At 37.7% G+C, this 19,184-nt stretch overlaps 2 protein-coding genes across 3 annotated transcripts; one reads left to right on the top strand and one right to left on the bottom strand.

Moving 5' to 3' along the window:
* Nucleotides 1-8,421: 8,421 nt before the first annotated feature.
* Nucleotides 8,422-12,818, bottom strand: LOC112030631 (uncharacterized). 2 transcript variants are annotated; one of them, XM_065765748.1, is made up of 5 exons: nt 12,161-12,818; nt 10,949-12,060; nt 10,773-10,852; nt 8,818-10,652; nt 8,422-8,678 (listed from the first exon to the last, which is right to left on the bottom strand). In XM_065765748.1, the coding sequence occupies exons 1-2, from the start codon at nt 12,795-12,797 to the stop codon at nt 12,011-12,013; spliced, it is 687 nt and encodes a 228-aa protein (XP_065621820.1). In that variant the 5' UTR covers nt 12,798-12,818; the 3' UTR covers nt 8,422-8,678; nt 8,818-10,652; nt 10,773-10,852; nt 10,949-12,010. The 2 variants fall into 2 exon arrangements, with proteins under 2 accessions (XP_065621820.1, XP_065621821.1); XM_065765749.1 differs by having other exon boundaries at nt 10,773-10,847.
* A 2,965-nt stretch (nt 12,819-15,783) lies between these two features.
* LOC112013989 (protein SRG1) lies at nt 15,784-18,728 on the top strand. The gene is made up of 4 exons (XM_024046368.2): nt 15,784-16,154; nt 16,345-16,589; nt 16,841-17,165; nt 18,310-18,728. Exons 1-4 carry the CDS (start codon nt 15,906-15,908, stop codon nt 18,577-18,579), a joined length of 1,089 nt encoding a protein of 362 aa, XP_023902136.1. The 5' UTR covers nt 15,784-15,905; the 3' UTR covers nt 18,580-18,728.
* The last annotated feature ends 456 nt before the right edge of the window (nt 18,729-19,184 follow it).

Below are 19,184 nucleotides of genomic sequence, written 5' to 3'. Positions count from 1 at the left end.
GAAAATCATTTTTACTATCTTTTCTGTCTATAGCATTATAATTTTAGTTTAATAGACTAAATATGACTAAATAATAGGTGTTTTGAAGATAGTGAGCATTCTATACCTGATCTCAACTTATACTTTTTTATAACATTATTGGACTAGTTGTCAGTGTGGAGAAACCAACCCTTTTTTTCAATTTTGTATTTACTTGATTTCTGTAATTTTTGTATTTGCTCTGTAGACCCTTATAATAATATATAAAGCAACTACTATGAGAAGAACAGACCTGGAAATAATAATCATTGATTTTATACATGTAACATGGATTAACATTATCACATAGCATTTTTCTTGAATTTGGTCAACCAGAAATGTACATTTGTTCAATCATCACAACTAAAAAACATAAAAGCTGATTTCGTAAATTCCCATATGATTTTCAACAATCAAACTCGGCAATGAAATGAAGTTTACTTACAAGCTTTCCTTCTTGAAGTGTTTGAGGCATAATAATCTTGAAAAAGTGTGTGGGAAGATGAGCAGGATCATCCACATCAACTGGTTGCCATTGAGAAGTCATCGTTCTGGAGTTCTCCAAACTGTTTCTTCGCTCAGATTCGTAACTGTTGTTGAGAGACTGTGCACTGGGGAGTACTGAAACAGAGTACGAAATATGTGTTAAATATTCCACATAACTCGATTACTATTAATCGAGTTATGTGCAGTGTAACTGTAATGAATCCATGTCGTGTGCGCTGTAACTGAAAGGAATCCATGATGTGGGAATAGGCTTGCACATAACTCGATTCCTAAAATCGAGTTACTTGTAACAGTACTCGATAACTAGTTAGCCGAGTTATGTGCACTGGGCTGCACACCGAGCCCAGATATTTGGACTGATCCCAATGCAGTCCAAGTGAAATCCAACTGTCCAGAACAATCTTCCACGTAACTCGATTATCAATAATCGAGTTACATCTTAAACCACTTCGGTCCAAGTTTGTTGATTTGGTCCAATTAGATCCATTTCGGTCCAACTTTTTTCACTTCGGTCTATTCAGTCAATTTTGGTCCATTTGATATGGGTCCACTTGGACTGATCCATATGCAGTCCAAGTGGAATCCAACCGTCCAGAAGAATCTTCCACGTAACCCGGCTATGGAATAATCGAGTTACGTGCAGCAGGGCATTGCAAGTAACTCGATTATAACGAAAGCGGTTTATTCATTATTACTCGATATGGAAGTAATCGAGTTACGTGCGCTGGGCTTCCACACCCAGCCCATATGCATTTGGACTGATCCCAATGCAGTCCAAGTGAAATCCAACTGTCCAGAAGAATCTTCCACATAACTCGATTATCAAATAATCGAGTTACCCTTTAAACCACTTCGGTCCAAGTTTGTTGATCTGGTCCAATTAGATCCATTTCGATCCAATTTTTTTCACTTCGGTCTATTCAGTCAATTTTGGTCCATTTGATATGGGTCCACTTGGACTGATCCATATGCAGTCCAAGTGGAATCCAACCGTCCAGAAGAATCTTCCACGTAACCTGGCTATGGAATAATCGAGTTACGTGCAGCAGGGCATTGCAAGTAACTCGATTATAAGGAAATCGGTTTATTCATTATTACTCGATATGTAAGTAATCGAGTTACGTGCGCTGGGCTTCCACACCCAGCCCATATGCATTTGGACTGATCCATATGCAGTCCAAGTGGAATCCAACTGTCCAGAACAATCTTCCACGTAACTCGATTATTCAAGAATCGAGTTAAGCTTCAAACCACTTCGGTCCAACATTGTTGATTTGGTCCAATTAGATCCATTTCGATCCAATTGTTATCACTTCGGTCTATTCAGTCCATTTTGGTCTATTTGGTATGGTTCCACTTGGACTGATCCATATGCAGTCCAAGTGGAATCCAACCATCCAGATGAATCTTCCACGTAACCCGGCTATTCAATTATCGAGTTACGTGCAGTGGAGCATTTCGAGTAACTCGATTATGTAGGAATCGGGTTATTCATTCTTCCACTTTCATCATAATAAAGGTGGACCTGTACACAACCACATTGGTCAACAACTCATCCATATTGTTCCAAATACTTTTATAATCAAATCATCCATACAATTCCAACCAAATCACTTCATTAACCAATCACATGAAGTGAAAATCATCCATACAATCTGCAATGGCAATAAGGAGCCATTATCTACCATAAAACCATTGAACCAAGTTGTTGACAATGTAAGTACAGCCATTTACATATAAAGGTTGTTTTGTCATATTTAGTTTACAAGAAGACATTTGAGTTGAACTACTGGCACAGCAACTGCCCCTTTGCCACAAATCCCATATCTGCACAAGTACAACAAAAAATACTTCAATACAGCATGTTGTACTCATATTTGAAAACCATACTATCATGGTTACAATGTACACATTACTAGCAGGACTTGTGAGAAAAACCTATGACTTGTAAGAATAATTGACAACACTAAATAAGAATATCTTATGAAATACCCCCCCTCGTTACTAGGACTTGTAATTGTTACCTGCTATGTACAACCCCGGCTTGTTGATTCCACGTTCCGAGTCGGACATCTACGACGGTTATGACCCTCTTGGCGACACAACCCACACTTGGACTTTGGTCCGTTCTCAATCCACAACGAGGTTGGCAACTCCCTATCCTCGTCATCCATCTCATTGCGGATTCTTGTCGACTTAGGGCGCCCTTTCTCTCGAATCAACCGCGGGTTCGGCATCACTTTTCTCCTTTCTGCCGGCTCCGGCCATTCTAACCTATCTTTCAACGGTTGGAATATCGGCTCGTAACTCTGATACCGTTCGGACACGCGGTAGAAACGATCCATAAACTCCGTTGCATCGTGGTTGTACTTGGCACAAACTGCTATCAAGTGTGAACATGGGATCTTGTTTGCTTCCCATTTCCCGCACGTGCATGTCCTGTCCATGAGAGAAACCCTATGGGTGTGAGCTCCCCCACCAATTCTCAGTAGTGAGGACTGTGTCTCCACTGTATATAAGCGATGTTGTGCACTCATCCTTCTAACCATATGGCGCTTTGCCTTCTCTTGATTTGCCTCGAACTTGTCATAGGCATATTTGCACCAGTCTTGCCCCTCTTCCAACTGCTCTAGGGTTTTGTTTCGGCGGTCATCAAAGTACGAGTTCACTTTGTAAAATGTGAACTTCACCATTGCAGTAATGGGCAAGCAACGTGCACCCTTAAGCACCCCATTGAAGCATTCTGACAGGTTTGTTGTCATTGCCCCATATCGGTGCCCATGGTCATGTGCAAGTGTCCACTTTTCGAAACCTACGTCGTTCAGATAGTCGTACGCATCTGGATTGACATTCTTGATGCAATCCATGGTGTTTTCAAACTTCCTAACTTGGTTTGCGGTTGCTGCCTTCCATACCAAGTTCTTCAACACCACGCTATTGAAGTTAGTGTTAACATTGCTTACTAAATGGCGGATGCAATACCGGTGATGAGCTAACGGCGCTTGCAAATAGCCCCTAGTAGTGTCATCAAAGCATGATTGTATCCCACGGTGCCTATCGGAGATTATACACAAATTGGTCCGATCCGTAACTCTGCTCAGCAGGCATGCCAAGAACCATCCCCATGTCTCCGTGCTCTCACTTTCAACAACGGCAAACGCGAGTGGAAAAACCTCATTGTTACCATCTGTTGCCATTGCTATCAACAACTTCCCTTTGTACTTGCCATACAGGTGCGTTGCATCTATGCTTATCACTGGCCTGCAATGCTTGAACCCTCTAATGCACGGACCAAACGCCCAAAACACGGAGTTGAATATACAAGTCCCCGGGACACGGGGGTCACATTTGAGCAAAGTTACAGTGTCCGGATCTGCATCATCCAATGCCGCTAGAAACCGTGGCAATTCCGCGTACGACTCATCAAAATCCCCGTAAATACGCGCAACTGCCTTCTGTTTGGCTTCCCAAACCTTGTACATAGTTACGTCATGCCCGTGCTTCGCATGCAGCATACTACGCAAGTCCTTTATGGATCGGGTAATGTCTTCCCGTACATATTGCTCAAGTGCAATAGAAATGAACCTTGAATCCATCATCCGTCCATCGGTCACTACCTGGAGGGATGTGCAACTATGGGGACCTGTACATTTACTGATTACCCACAACCTGTGCTTTTTGCTGAAAATAGCCCGAATTGACCATGGACATGCGTCATGTGTGCACCGCACAAGTAGCCTATTGGTGTCAGACTTGATGACCTTGTATTGCTTATTATGCTCCACAGAGTAAAGGGTCAGCACATACTGAACGGAGGCTTTATTATTGAATAGCATCCCCTTCGCCGGCTGGTCACCTTTGTGCCAACTTGTAAGCTCTTCTGGAGCCAATGCAGGTGATGGGTCATTAATATTGTCCCATGTGTTTGATGTGAACCATCCCGGGATCACTGTAATAGGGCAATCCTCCTCGTTGTCTTTCAGCTGTGTTCCATCTAAGACCTCCGCTTCGTCCACCGGTCCATCAGTATAAATGAACTCTTCGTACACATCTCGGCTGGCATCAATATCAATTCCCCTGTCCATATAGGCTTCGACATGTTCATATGTGTGAGTAGACCCTCCCACGTCATGTGTCTGGGTGGCACCCAACAATTCGGTGTTGTCCAAATGGTCAACTGCACTGCATGGTTCAGTATTGTAGGGCAATGGCATGGCATCGGCAAAGGAAGGTTGCACGTGAAGATATCCTGAGCGTGGCTCTTCCACCCCACTGGCATGTTGCGAATTTCCACCATCATGGAGCCCAATAGGCTCAATAGTTACATACAAGTCGGACGCTATGAACTGGGGGGTCCGCTTAATCACTGCCCACATCATGTCAACATCGGCGTCGCCACACAACGGATTTGAGTTGTAAACAACCTGAGTATTCACAAGTAGCTGGGGAGCACGGTACACGATGGATATCTTATGTGACTCCTTGTCCAACCCTAGCGCTTCCATTATCTTCCGGTTCATTTTTTTGAAGTGTGTTTTGCATTTCAACTGAATGAACTTCTTCTTCATTGACTCGCCTCCATAGGACAGCCCATGCAAGTCATGGAAATACTGCTCCCCATCATAGTAAACGTAGAAGCAATGACGACCCATGGCAGACCTGCATAAGGACATATAATTGTGGTTATCATGCAGAAGATAAGGGGTTATGGTAACGCAACAGTAATTAATCTGTATGCACGTGAACGGACAATATAACTTTACATACGCACTATCATATCCTAAGTATTCAGTGCAATCATTGATTCGTTTGGACACAAACATTGATTCCAATACAGTCAACAAAACTTGTTCACCTCGTAGGCTTTCTTTTTGTAGAACCCACACACTGAAGCCTTTTAGAATTAAAAGAGCCATACAATTTAAACCAATTATTGCACACATTACATCATAGTTGATACCTATCGATGAATGCATATATCATCATCATAGGGTGGCCATACAATGTTTGTTTAAATATATATTCTCAGGTTTGTATACATACATTACTATATATATGTGTGTGTGTGTGTGTATACAGTGTCACACATACACATACACACACATGTTATTGAACCAATTTTATGTGTTATTGATTTTGGTAATGTGGTATATATAGCTCAGTTTTTGGGAAATTTGCATTATGAATTGATTGAGTATTGGCAGGTTTTGCAATTTCAAACAAAATCCAACCAAAAATAAATGGTATAATATGGCACACATTATATACAACAACAATACCTATATGTTTATATATAGATATATGTACACATACATATATGTAGATATATATAGCAACATGTATGTGTGTATATCCATCCACATATATATATATATATATATACACAGTGACACATAAATAATGTTGAAGGTAATGCCATTTATACCAACACTAGAATCCAAGTGTAATCACAGTTTTTGGTAAGAATAGACATACCTTTTGAGGAGAGATGTGCCACAACAATGACAAGGGGACCATAACAATAATTTGTGACAGTTGGTGAGAATCCAATATGGAGGAAGAAGATGGTCAGTTGAAACTTGTTCAGCTCGTAGGCTTGCTTTTTTCAGAATCACTATGTAATGGTGTTTAAAGCACACGTATTGCCAGACACGTGCATGGGGTCTGATAATGAGGGGGTCAACGTAACTCGATATCTACATAATCGAGTTATAGTAAAACTCGTCAAATAAGTAATCGAGTTACTGCTGTCATAGAATCTATTGATGGGATGGCAATCCAGTAACTCGATAATTAATATAGCGATTTACTTATAACTCGATTACGAAAAAATCGAGTTATTTGGTAACTCGTCTTTCTCATCATCGAGTTCTGTGGCCATTTTTTCTTTAAGTACCCAGTCTTGAACACCAGAATGGTATGCATCCACCATTCTGGTGCAATAACTTCCCACAATTGCATGTTTGTGGAGGAAGATGGGACGTACCTATGTTGTGTTTAATGGTCGTATTCCAGGCATATACGACAGTTGGCTAGCTGCAAGCAGACAAGTTCATAAGTTCCCAAATGCTAATCACAAATCATATAAAGATCGAAGGGAAGCAGAAGCTGCATACATGGAGTATTTGCATTGTAATGGTATGGACGGGCAGGGTGGTGCATCCGCATCGTGGGCAACTCCGAACATGTCAACCTCAACTCCATCGGGCACTTCTCCAAGCGAAGGAACCAACTACTGCAGTGGAGACATTACAAACACAATGTTAAGGTATCAGTTGGAAGTTGCCATTGAGGAGCGTGACCACGCAAGGAGGATTGCAACCTTGACTACAAACATGTTGAATGAAGTGGTGGCCCATGTTGTGAGGGATGATGAAGTTGATGCACCTACGAGACAAGGTACAGATAAATGAACGTGAAAGTTAAGAGTTATAGACCCATAACTCCTTCTTTAGCACTCACAACTAGTCATGTATAATGAGTTGTACTAAAAGTTATGTAATTATTTATGATCTGGCGTTATTCAAAATGTTGTCCTAGCATATAGTGTAGGTGGTGTGAGAAAAGCACATGCATCAAAGCATTAACACGATTAAGATTTAACGAGGAAATTGAACAGAATATCATATTTATCACAAACCACCCCCCTTCCCCCCAATGTTTTTTATTAATCTGTGTAATGTAAAATAATTTGAATGGTATTGTGGGTTTTTCTACTAGTAGATGGATTGAATTTTATTTATCTACATAAGAGCATTCACATCAGCTCATTTAAAGTCTTCTAAAATTAATATACAATGCAAATTTTACACATTTTGAGTAAAAAAACACCCACATCAGTGGGTGTAAAAACAGTTATGGATTGTTTTTATTTGAATTTGTTCTAAAAGCAATGGAATTTATGAGTTATATTTTTCATACCATGCCCAAGTTTCTTGAGACTAGGATAAAAAACACAAAAAGGAAAACCATAAGCAAAGATAATGTTTTTTGAGGATAAACGGTAGAAGCAAAGCTAGTTTAAGATAAAGGATGAGTGAAGAATTAATTATTGGAAAATACTTCATATGCTTTGCATAAGTTAAGAAAGAAGACATGAAAATGACAACATAAAAGAAATTATGCCACAGAGTAATGCCAAAGAAATCATTACCGCAGGTCAGTAAGGGAGAGGACATGAGCATTTATACCGAAAAATCAATTTTTGACTAAATAAAAAAGCCAAATATGGTAGAATTGTAAATTTGTAACCTACTCAAAATGCATACATTTGTCACATACACCGTGGAAATGGTGAAAATGATACATTTTACATCCAAAGGGGCTATTAATTGGAGATACCATTGTTTCTTTAGAGTTTCTGTAACAATGAGTAAGGTCCTACATTTTTTGAGTGCGTGCGTCATATTTGGAAGTAACCAATTAGCATTACAACAAAAACTATTAGTGCAGTAAACCTATAAGTCGACCACTGATCCAATTTGAGTACCTCTACATGATAGACCTAACAAAAAAGTGTAGTAATAGCAGCCAAGTAAATTGTACAAATCAAACCCTCTTGAAGCTTTCATCTAAATGATAAGATTCATCACTTGCTCTAAACGCCTTTTAAGTTGAACTCACAATAAGTTAAGACTTCAGATATGCTTGTTACAGAATAGAGTAAAATGATATTTGACGCGTTTTTTTATGAACATAATCCTATTCACTGAATATTTGACACATGGCACATTCACTGTGAATTAGTTCGTGCACAAGAAGCTGTACCTCGGGCTTCCAAAGCAAAATCAAAATTGTCAACCATCTAAAAAGACCAATATAAAAGGAAAAGAGAGAGAAAGAACCAATGATTTTAAAAAACGGAAGCTAGCAAAAGTCATAGGAACTCATAGGAACTCGAAAATGTTAAAAGTATAATACCATAATCCAAACATTAACCACATGCGGTTTATACAAATATCCAAAACCAATATAACAAAATCCAGCAAAATTCATATGCTCTACTTCTACCAAAACATAAAGACCATCAGTTGGCTAGCTGAGGATATCACCGATAGCAACTTAGAACCCTTAAACAATGGCATTGGCAGCACTTGCAATCCTTGGCCAAAGATCCGCACACTCCTTCCCAATAGGACCGGTAATAGCAGATCCTAAAAAACAAATAAACCAGTCAGACCAATCAAACCTAAATTAAACAAACACAATTATTGCAGCCCACAGAACCCAAAAACAGAAGCTCCAATTTTAACACTAAACAATAATTGGTAAATTAAATAAGTCTACCCATACCTTTCATCTCTCCCTTGGGATTCACGATTACCCCAGCATTATCTGAAAAAATAAAATTTAGTATCAAGTTAACACCATGTATCCCAAGAACCAATTTAGATTATAAATATTTAATCTATTTCTCTTGCCAATACCATCAGAACCCAACAATCATCTAATAAATAAGAAATTTCATACAAGCAAGTTCTTCTAAAAGTAAACAATACCTCATAACAAATAAAGCCAGGAAAAGATAGATTGAAGTTCCACATAATGCTTGTGCCAGCACAAAAATCTATTTTCTTCAGACAAGCATACAAGGTCTTTTGGACATGACCAGACTAATTGATTCAACAGCTTAATACCAAAAAAATTGCAGCACTATAAAATTAGTAACTTATCAAAAGCATCAACATCTGCAAGCATGGAGCAGATGCAAGCATTAAAAGCATCAACATCTGCAACGATGAACACAATCAATTTCCCAGAATTGTAACTGCATCTCCCATCGTATGTTAAGGAAGCTACTTGACTATTTATGGCAAGATTACAACTCTTTAGTCTCTATTACAAAAATTACGAAACAAAAATAGGACAAATTTCTGCTAAGCTTGGTAATAATATCAGAATTCAATAACCATCAACATATTCAATGAACATCAAAGTGCAAAATTACATGCTTATAGAGCCAGATGTAGGGTTCAAATGGAGCAGATGTGAGCTCAAAAACAATAGCACATCTGTAATGATTGACACGGTCCATATCCCAGACTCGTAACTGTATCATCCATAAAAAGTTGAGGATACCTGACTTATGTCTGGTCACTGGTGATCACAAATAAAGCATACTCACTACCAAACTAAGAGCAATTGAAGCTTTCAAAATAGTACAGTAAAACATTTTTTTCACAGCACTACTATGTTAATAAACAGTCCATTCAGATTATTATAAAAGAATAGCATCATGTTACTTTTATCCTTGCCCTTACAAGAACTTAAAGAAACAAAAGGAAGACAACCCCTAAACCTAATAGTGGGAATAACAAAAACAAATAATACCCCAACCTTGACAGGGATGGTTAAAGCAAAAAAGGTTTACCATCCGGGAATGGGGTAAGGTTGGTAATATCAATATAGCTGGGTATGGGAGATGTAGAGAAACCCTAAGAACATAAGTCTCTACACCACATCACCAGCTTATTAACCAAGCAAGATAAAAGGCCGTGATGTCCTTATGCCATGCTAGAAATTAATTTCCTTCTTTATAAAAGGCCTTCCACGGATCCACCTAAATACAGAGCTACCCACAAGCACAAGAAGAAATGTAAATGTCCATAGCTTATCAACTGTTCAGCCAACTACAACATCCATCTGAGGGCTGAGGCCACTTGTTACATTGGGTGCAAGCACCTCATATCATATAACTGTTGTCCATATCAAATCCTAAACAATTACATCCAAAAGAAAAAAAGGAAGAAAAAGATTTCAGCACCACACTAACATGAACCCACAGCCCCTACTAATAAGAACGCAAGGCCACAACAACAAGAAGTTTGGAAAAATGAATCTCTATGAAGCATTTCAGCAAGCAGTTTCTGTACAACAAAAAAAGGAACAAAATTGGTACCTTACAAGTGCAGAAATGTTTCCAACGTTGAGATGGAAGGAAGTGGCAGCCAAACGGTGGTGGTGATGATGAACACAGAGAGTGAGAGAGAGCTCCAAAATTGAAGATTAACCTATGAAAAGCTTTTTGAAATTTTGGAGAGGATCCAAGCAAAGTCAAATTGTCTATGGACTAGTGTGAGATAATGGTGGCTAGGCACAAGGGGTCATGGTGGCAGCAGCAATGGAAACTGCATGACAGCAACAACAACCAAAATAAATTGGAATTAGTATAAACTGCATGAACAAAAAAATGAAATATGACATGGAAATTGAAAACTACTAACAAAAAAGGTAGCATTTGTATGTACCCAAACGGCTTGAAATCTTCACCCATTGTGTTGGATAAATAGTCTTGGACTGCAATCACGTCTTTTTGGATGAGTCTGCACTGCAAGGTTTCATCAATAAATGTTGTAATACAATGGATAATGTTTTTAAAAGAGCCGGAACACAATTTATGAAATCCTGGATAAAAAAATCAAACCTGATCGAACATGGAAAGCTGATCAACTGCATCATTTCCAACCAGTGCCTCTCCAACAAACAAGACCAGATCTGGCTTGTGCAGGGAAATAAGCTTTGAGAGTGCTCTCATCAATGGTTCATTCTCCTAAGAAGCATACGAATTGTATCATAGCAAAACAACAAAGAAAGAACATGTAAGAAATACTTATATAGCCCTGACATACACATAAATAGAGTTATACATGTAGCATACAACACTGCAAAATCTTGCTGATAATACCAGCTAAGAGCATTCTCATCAGGTGTGCCAAATGCTAAATATTTGGCATTTGGCACACCAAACACCAAAAAACCCTTCTCATGAGGTGTTCTCACAAGTACGGCATATAAACAAATCTAGCTTAACAACCCTTGAAACATAATAGAAAGAGAAACAGCTAAGAAAGAAAAGACAAGGGGGAAATAATTTTTGGGTCAAATTCGGGACCCACTTTCCCAATCCAGCACATCGTTTTTGCATTGCTGTTTATGTTATTAATTTTATTACAACAAGTAAGATCAGAACCAAAAGCTATTCTTGTACCTCAAAACAGCATCTTCAACTTCAAGCAGTCCATCACAAAACAGAAGTACTAAACTAATATTATGCCTGGTTGGTCTTCCTCTTTCTTCTAAGTTTTTTGGCAGTCCATCACAAAATACAGTAAGCAGTCCAGAAACTAATATTGTACTTTACTAAGCAGTCCATCACAAAATACAGTAAGCAGTCCACAAACTAATATTGTACTTTACTAAGCAGTCCATCACAAAGTAATCAGTCTACTAAGCAGTCAATCACAAGATACAAGTACTAAACTAATATTGTACTTTACTTTCCTCAAACCATTTATTCTTTTACTTTAGTCGTAGAATTTTTGCACTCAGATAGTGCAATAGGGATATATTTTCCTGAAGCTGCAATATCCACAAATACTCTGCTGCCTTCTGTGTTCCGGCTCTTAATTTTCCACACACTTTGCATGCTTATTCCAGTCACGTATAGACAGGAAGTCTAAAAACTCAATTACTGATTACTACGGGCTCAATGGCCTTTTCGTTTCCGCCCATATGCCCTCACAGGTCTCATCTTACCTATTTCATCAGACACAACAGCTTAATTAAACGAACATATTCAATATAATGCACAGTACAATTAGCTGAATACGATGGGCAATGTAGAGGAAGAAGATACCGTCCCCGGTCCCGCAATCGGGAGCATGCGCAGGAGGGCGTCGCGATCTCCGCAAACCCTCCACTGGCTGAATGTCCTCACCCGGTATCTGCTCAATCTGTACAGCCTCTTCTTGGGGGGTTGGAGGTGAAGGTCCTATGGTGGGCTCCGCATGCACTAGAGGTGGGGTGGGCATGCCTGGTGTGGGGACAAATATGCATCCACCATCATGGGCAGATCCACTGAACACTGGGGGCGACATACGGGGGGCCTCATACTCCTGCCTAGCACCACAGGACATAGTACGGGATGCCCCAGCAGCATCACTGGCGGGGTGGGATGGCCTGGTGCCATCATCAGAGAATACCCAATCATCCTGAAGCCATGATTCTTCTGCGGCAGACTCATCCCCTTCCTCGTAGATGGGTTCCGGCTCAGTCGCACGTCCGGGACCAGCTCGACCACCTCCACGGCGTCGACCCCCTCGAGACCCACCACTTTGCCCGCTGCGACCCGGGACCTGTGTATGAACGTCGGCTGCTTCCGCGAGCGCATCCGCCAATTTAAGTCGGCCCAGCTCATCCACAACCTCTAGTGTAAACTTAAGGTCATTGTACATGTCGGACCCTCGGTTGCATCTCCGTAGAGACCGAAGCATGGTCCGAACCTGCAAAACAAGGGCATCATCAAATGAGGAACGCAGGTATAATGCAAAACTATAATAGGGGGTCATGTGAAATTATGTTTTGATGAACTTATAAGTAATTTTGGTTACAACACAATGACAGTTGAAGGGTTTTAAACGGTCCAAACTGAAATAACTATAAACTTAAAATGTAATTAGCTTGCACAATTCATATGCTTTCTCAACAGTCAAGTAATTCCAAGTTCTTTCCAATGTCCTCAAATCCCAAGCAAGGATGAATCCTTACCACTTTTTAATATAACGCAAGGCAAATATTACACAAATATCAAGTATCAATATATTGTTAGCAAGTATCAATTAAAAAATGACCATAAAATTTAGGGATAAGATAAGATTAAGGGTGCATTGGCCTGATTGCAAATCTAAGGAAAGAATGCATGCATGTGCATGGTGGTCTAATCAATGAGAGTGCATAAAATGATGATGCTTTGAGTACTCTCTCTCTCTCTCTTCACAAAGAAAAAGAACTTCAAATTATTTTAATGAATCACATAATCTTTAAGTTTCCAAAGTTTCAACATCGCAATATTCACAAGAACCAATCTTCTTTGGTAAGGAAAACAACCCATGTGGGAGCCAACATATAAGACTATGTAAACTCCTATGATAAGTATAGAATACAATTCACTTTTGGTTAACCAAACAGAGATGCTGACATAGCTTTGCACTCATCCAACTCAATAGGCCACATATCCATTCAATAAAGGAAATTATCTAATCAAATCACTAATCAAAGTACTCTCTTTTAAATAGGACACAATCCTCTTCAACCACCTCAAACGGCCAAGGATGTTAAAGCATAAGCAACATGACCAAGGAAAATGTATAGGAAATCAAGGAAAAGTAAAAAAGGGGGTACTATCTTTATTTTCTAGGGAATCTACGATTATGTTAGACCTTTATCTGATATATATATATATATATATATAACGATGCGAACTTAAAGTTCGGAAGCAACTGCACAATATTATCAAGAACAATAGCAAGTATTTGCATGGTAACTTGGGAGTTTTGAATAATGGCTGACATGCAAATTGTACCAGCTGGCAAGAATGTGGAAGCACAATATGTGGAGATGATGGTGCCTCCGTATTCTTATGGGTGTGAGAAGAAAGTGAAGAAGACCTTATCTCATCTAAAAGGTATATTTAGAGGATTAATTTCCTACACTTATATTTTCAGGACAATAAGATTAATTATATTTCATGTTGCTCATGTATTTCGTTTGGAATAGTATTCATGTGTCATGTAAATTTCTGTTTCTCTAAGTAGAACATCCAATCTATTTTAATGGAAAAAATACACCATTTATTTGATACATGAGTCATCCCTCTTATATGGGGTGGTGGACCTCAGATTATATACCTCCTCCTTCCAAGAAAGCTAGGTGATAGTTGTATTAATTAAGTATAGCATATACCATTTTATTGAAGTGTTGGTCAACCTACAGATAAGAAATACTTCGACTTGGGTGGGACATGGGCTTGGGCCTGAGCATGTGCATGATTTCTATATGGGCTAAACCCAAGGCCATGAAGGATCAAAGTGCATTTAATTTTAGCCCCAAATCCATCCTCTCTCTGGGCTGGAGCAGCCCAATTATTTTTCCAAGAAATCAGACATGAAAAAATCTTGATCTAACCATGTTCAATCCATAGGGTGGCTACTCCTGCTCCTAGATTTATATATAATCATTGTATGTGTCGTGTTACAATGACTCTTGCTGGTCCATTGAGTTAGGAAAATAGCAAATAGCATTCACCTAATGAATGCTACTCTTCTTCCTAATCTCCCTTCTCTTGGTAATTCAGTACGCCATATGGATTTTATCAACTAATTAGTTACCTTTTACAAGACAAGACAAATAAAACTTCTATCAATCTACTTTTATTTTTGGATAATTCCTTTATTACGATAAATAGTAAAAAAGATAAAATATTATATTAATGAAACCAGAGTCTTGTCGATGTTATAGTTCCAATCTTTCTATTCTGGTCAGTTTAAATGGAGGGAGAGTAAAGAGGATTAAAGTAAAGTTAGCCAAATAACTGTACTCTACTCTCCCCTCATCCGAACTATCCATTAAAGAAAGTTGGTTCAAATCTCAAAATCTCTTATTTTTTGAAAGCAATTAATTATATTAATGAGGGTATAATTATTGACTTTCTTCCCTAAACTTTCAAAAGTTCTATTTTCGTCCCTAAACTATCACAAAAGTTCATTTTTCGTCCTTAAACTTTCAAAAGTTCTATTTTCGTCCCTAAATTTTCAAAAGTTCTGACGGAGTGCTGACGTGGCTTGACAGAGTGCTGATGTGGGAGGGACGAAAATCAATACGTTTGGAAAAGTTTAGGGACGAAAATAGAACTTTTGAAAGTTTAGGGACGAAAAACGAACTTTTGTGATAGTTTAGGGACGAAAATAGAACTTTTGAAAGTTTAGGGATGAAAAACGAACTTTTATCATAGTTTAAGGACGAAAATGATATTTTACCCAAACTTTTATCAATCTACTTTTACTTTTTGATAATTCTTTTATTACGATAAATAGTAAAATAGAGAATATTATATTAATGAAACTAGAGTCTTGTTAATATTATAGCTCAAATTTTTCTAGTATGGTCAATTTAAATGGAGAGGGAGTAAAGAGGATTAAGGTAAAATTAGCCGAATAACTTTACTCTACTTCCCTTTCATCCGAACTAAACATTAAAGGACTTTGATTCAAATCTCACCCTTTATTATCTTTGAAAGCAAAAAATTACATTAATGAGGGTATAATTCTTGACTTTCGAACTTTACTCACAATTCTCTCTAACAGGTATCCCATGCTTCCTTTTTTAACCCCAAAAAAAGGTTCCTTGAAAAGTCTTTCACTTTTCTCCACCATTCTAGGTTGACTTTTCTTCCATTTCTTTATGAGTTTTCCCACTGGTATATTTCTACAATAACCTTGTACTAGCTAGAGTTTATTTGACACACGTTGGAAAAATTATCTAGCTATATAGGTGCACATCACACCATGAGAATAGTAGGTGCACTTGGATTGGCAAATTAAGCAATGGCATCTTCACAGTCAGTGTGTCTAGCTAGTTCTTCTCATTTAGTCCTGAGCTTCGAGGAAGAGCTCGCCAAAAACCCTAAAATCACTATCCCAGAACGCTATGTTCGCGTTGGTCAAGACCCTCCAATTCTAGAAACCCCTATACCAATCCCCACAATCGACATGAAACAACTTGTTTCCCTAGAAACCAAAGACTTGGAAAAAAAGAAGTTGCATGAATGTTGCAAAGAATGGGGTCTCTTTCAGGTTTTTTTCTCAACTATTATTTTTAATTAGTTTTCAATTCATTAACAAACATGATAGTTTGGGCTTCCATTTCACTTTTTGTGAAATTCATGTGTCTTTGTAAATTTTCTTGGCTGCGTGCATTGGAAAAGATATTATCTCTTTCTTCTCAAGTAAACAACCTAATAGTTGTCATATTGTTGTTGCGCAGTTGGTAAATCATGGAGTTAGTTCTTCACTCTTGGAGAAGCTGAATGATGAGATTGAGGGATTCTTCAAGCTTCCTTTGGAAGAAAAAATGAAGTACAAGATAAGGCCAGGTGATGTTCAAGGCTATGGAACCGTGGTCCGATCCGATAACCAAAGGCTTGACTGGGGTGATAGGATGTATATGATAATAAACCCTCTTCATAGACGAAAGCCTTATCTATTTCCAGAGCTCCCTTCATATTTGAGGTTCCCTCTCTCTCTCTCTCTCTCTCTCTCTCTCTCTCTCATTTATCATTTTTCTTTTCATAAGCTTTACAAACTAATACATCGTTAATCACAACAACAAAAAATTATATTTATTTTTAATTTTGTTAAAGTAGCATCAATTATATTTATTGTTATATAAGTTTGTTTTTAGTAAAATTTGTAGCTTTCCCCTTCTTTCTTTTTTTAAGCTTAAGTTTTGGGTCACCAAACTAATTTTCGGTTTTCACTAGAGAAACTTTGGAGGCTTACTTATTGGAGTCACAAAGACTTGCTATGCAACTTTTTGGTTATTTGGGAGAGCTCCTAGAGATGGAAATGGGAGAGATGGAGGAGTTGTTTGAAGATGGGATGCAATCTATGAGGATGACCTACTATCCTCCATGCCCACAGCCAGAGCTGGTTGTAGGTCTCACACCACACTCAGACGCAGCTGGTATCACCATCCTCCACCAAGTTAATGGAGTCGAAGGTTTTCAAATAAAGAAAGATGGTGTTTGGATTCCTGTGAATTTCCTCCCAAATGCCTTTGTTGTGAATTTAGGAGACATTCTAGAGGTTTGGCACTCTTTTCTTTCCTTCCCTTCCTTTCAAAAGTTATTTATGGTATATTGAATCTAGTCTACTTCATGGAAACCCTCATTATTATATCCAAACCTCTCTCTTTGCTAAAAAGGTTTTCAAACAAGGTATTATATGAATATTCCATATTGCCTACAAGTCACGTAACATGTGTTTTCCCTAAAAAAATGATTTATTGAACAACTTACTGATTAAAAATCACGACCTTTCAATAACCTAGGGTAACTCTAACATTAAAAAACCCAATGGACCATGATTCTCCTTATTTCAAACTTGAAATTACCATTTAGATTTTATTTTCAGGATCTAACAGAATTTGTTATGTAAGTTTAAATGATGTGATATTAAATATACTTTTAAATTTGTAATATTCAATGTGAACTATTAAATGCATCTAAATTAAATGAAGACAATAATTTTTCCAACCCAAATACTGTAATTAGACCATGTATCCATATATGTTCTCTACAAATAATATATGCAACATTGCAGGACAAAAAATGCTTGTCTGGTTTCACACAAAATAAGAATGTCCAACTAGCTCATGACCAATACAAAAAAATTGAACATTCAAATTTTGTAATAAGCAATGCAAAAACTACTTATGAGGGAGATGGTTATCTCGATGGCCTTACTATGACGATACTTATTATGATATGGCACTTTGTATATTATTAAATATTATAAAATAAAATTGCAACCTTGAAACGGACTCTCTATATTTCAAATGAAATAGAGATGATCTTGTTCTAATCAAGAATCAAGTGCAACCGACATCTTTCTACCACAGGAGTGCTGTCACAGCTGTAAGGGCGTTGACATAATCATTGTTCCATCACAGAATGCCCCAAAAAATACAGTAAGCACAGCCATAAGTATATATGAAGTTTCTCCTCACACAGCCTCCTCTGCATCATCACTAAAACTCCACATGCAGACACCAAACTAATGATGAGATATATAAGAAACAATACTAAGACAAATATAATAACAAGAAAGTAGCAAGCTTATAAAACTCGACCCAAAATTTTAAAACAAATAAAGACTTAATAATATTAGATTATCTATCATGTCTATTTTCGACTAGTATATATATCTGTCTAATTTGTACTTTTTGCAGATTTTGAGCAATGGTCTCTATAACAGCATTGAGCACAGAGCAAATGTAAATTCAGAGAAAGAAAGGATCTCCATTGCTATGTTCTTCAACCCAAAATTTGAGGCGGAATTTGGGCCAGCAAGTAGTATGTTAAACCCAAATAACCCACCATTATTTAGAAGGGTGGGAATGGAAAAGTATGTCAAGGATTTCTTCTCTAGGAGCCTCAATGGAAGGACATACTTAGATTATATGAGGATCAAAAACGGAGAAGCCAACAGTGCTAATTGATGGCCAAAACTGAATTTAATATGTCATAGTATTTATTATGTGTGGTGGTGCTTGAGTACTGGCAGTGGCAATAGCGTCTTTATCGATTTAGTGCGCATTTTGTATGATCTGATATATATATATATATATATTATTCGGCTTCAGCATGATTGAATCTAAATATCCATTTAACAATATGAACACCAAAACCCTCGTATTTGAATCAAACACTAAATTTTATGTAATTATTGTGGAAAATTTCCAAACGTGAGTGATTATAATGATAACACTAACACCAATGACTTATTGGTATATTATATATAATGGCATGAAGTTTTTGACCTATTGGTATAATGATAAGCTAACATTATATTTAAAGAATATATATATATGTATATATATATAAACTTGAAACCTCTTAATATAAACATGATAATTTCAAATAACGACTCTACATAAAAAGGTTAGATGTTCATATTATATGCAACAGTTTTTAAAACTAGTTATATTAAGATAATGTCAAATCAATGCTTAGTTGAATTTGGATATATAGAATTAGCTTAATTGTATCATCTAAAGAAAAGTTCGACTTAAGTGACTAGCAAATTAAGGACAAAATTTCAATA

The sequence above is a fragment of the Quercus suber genome, unplaced genomic scaffold (assembly GCF_002906115.3).
Source record: "Quercus suber isolate HL8 unplaced genomic scaffold, Cork oak 2.0 scaffold_649, whole genome shotgun sequence".
Lineage (NCBI taxonomy): Eukaryota > Viridiplantae > Streptophyta > Magnoliopsida > Fagales > Fagaceae > Quercus > Quercus suber.
This window is presented reverse-complemented; position numbering and strand designations above follow the sequence as displayed.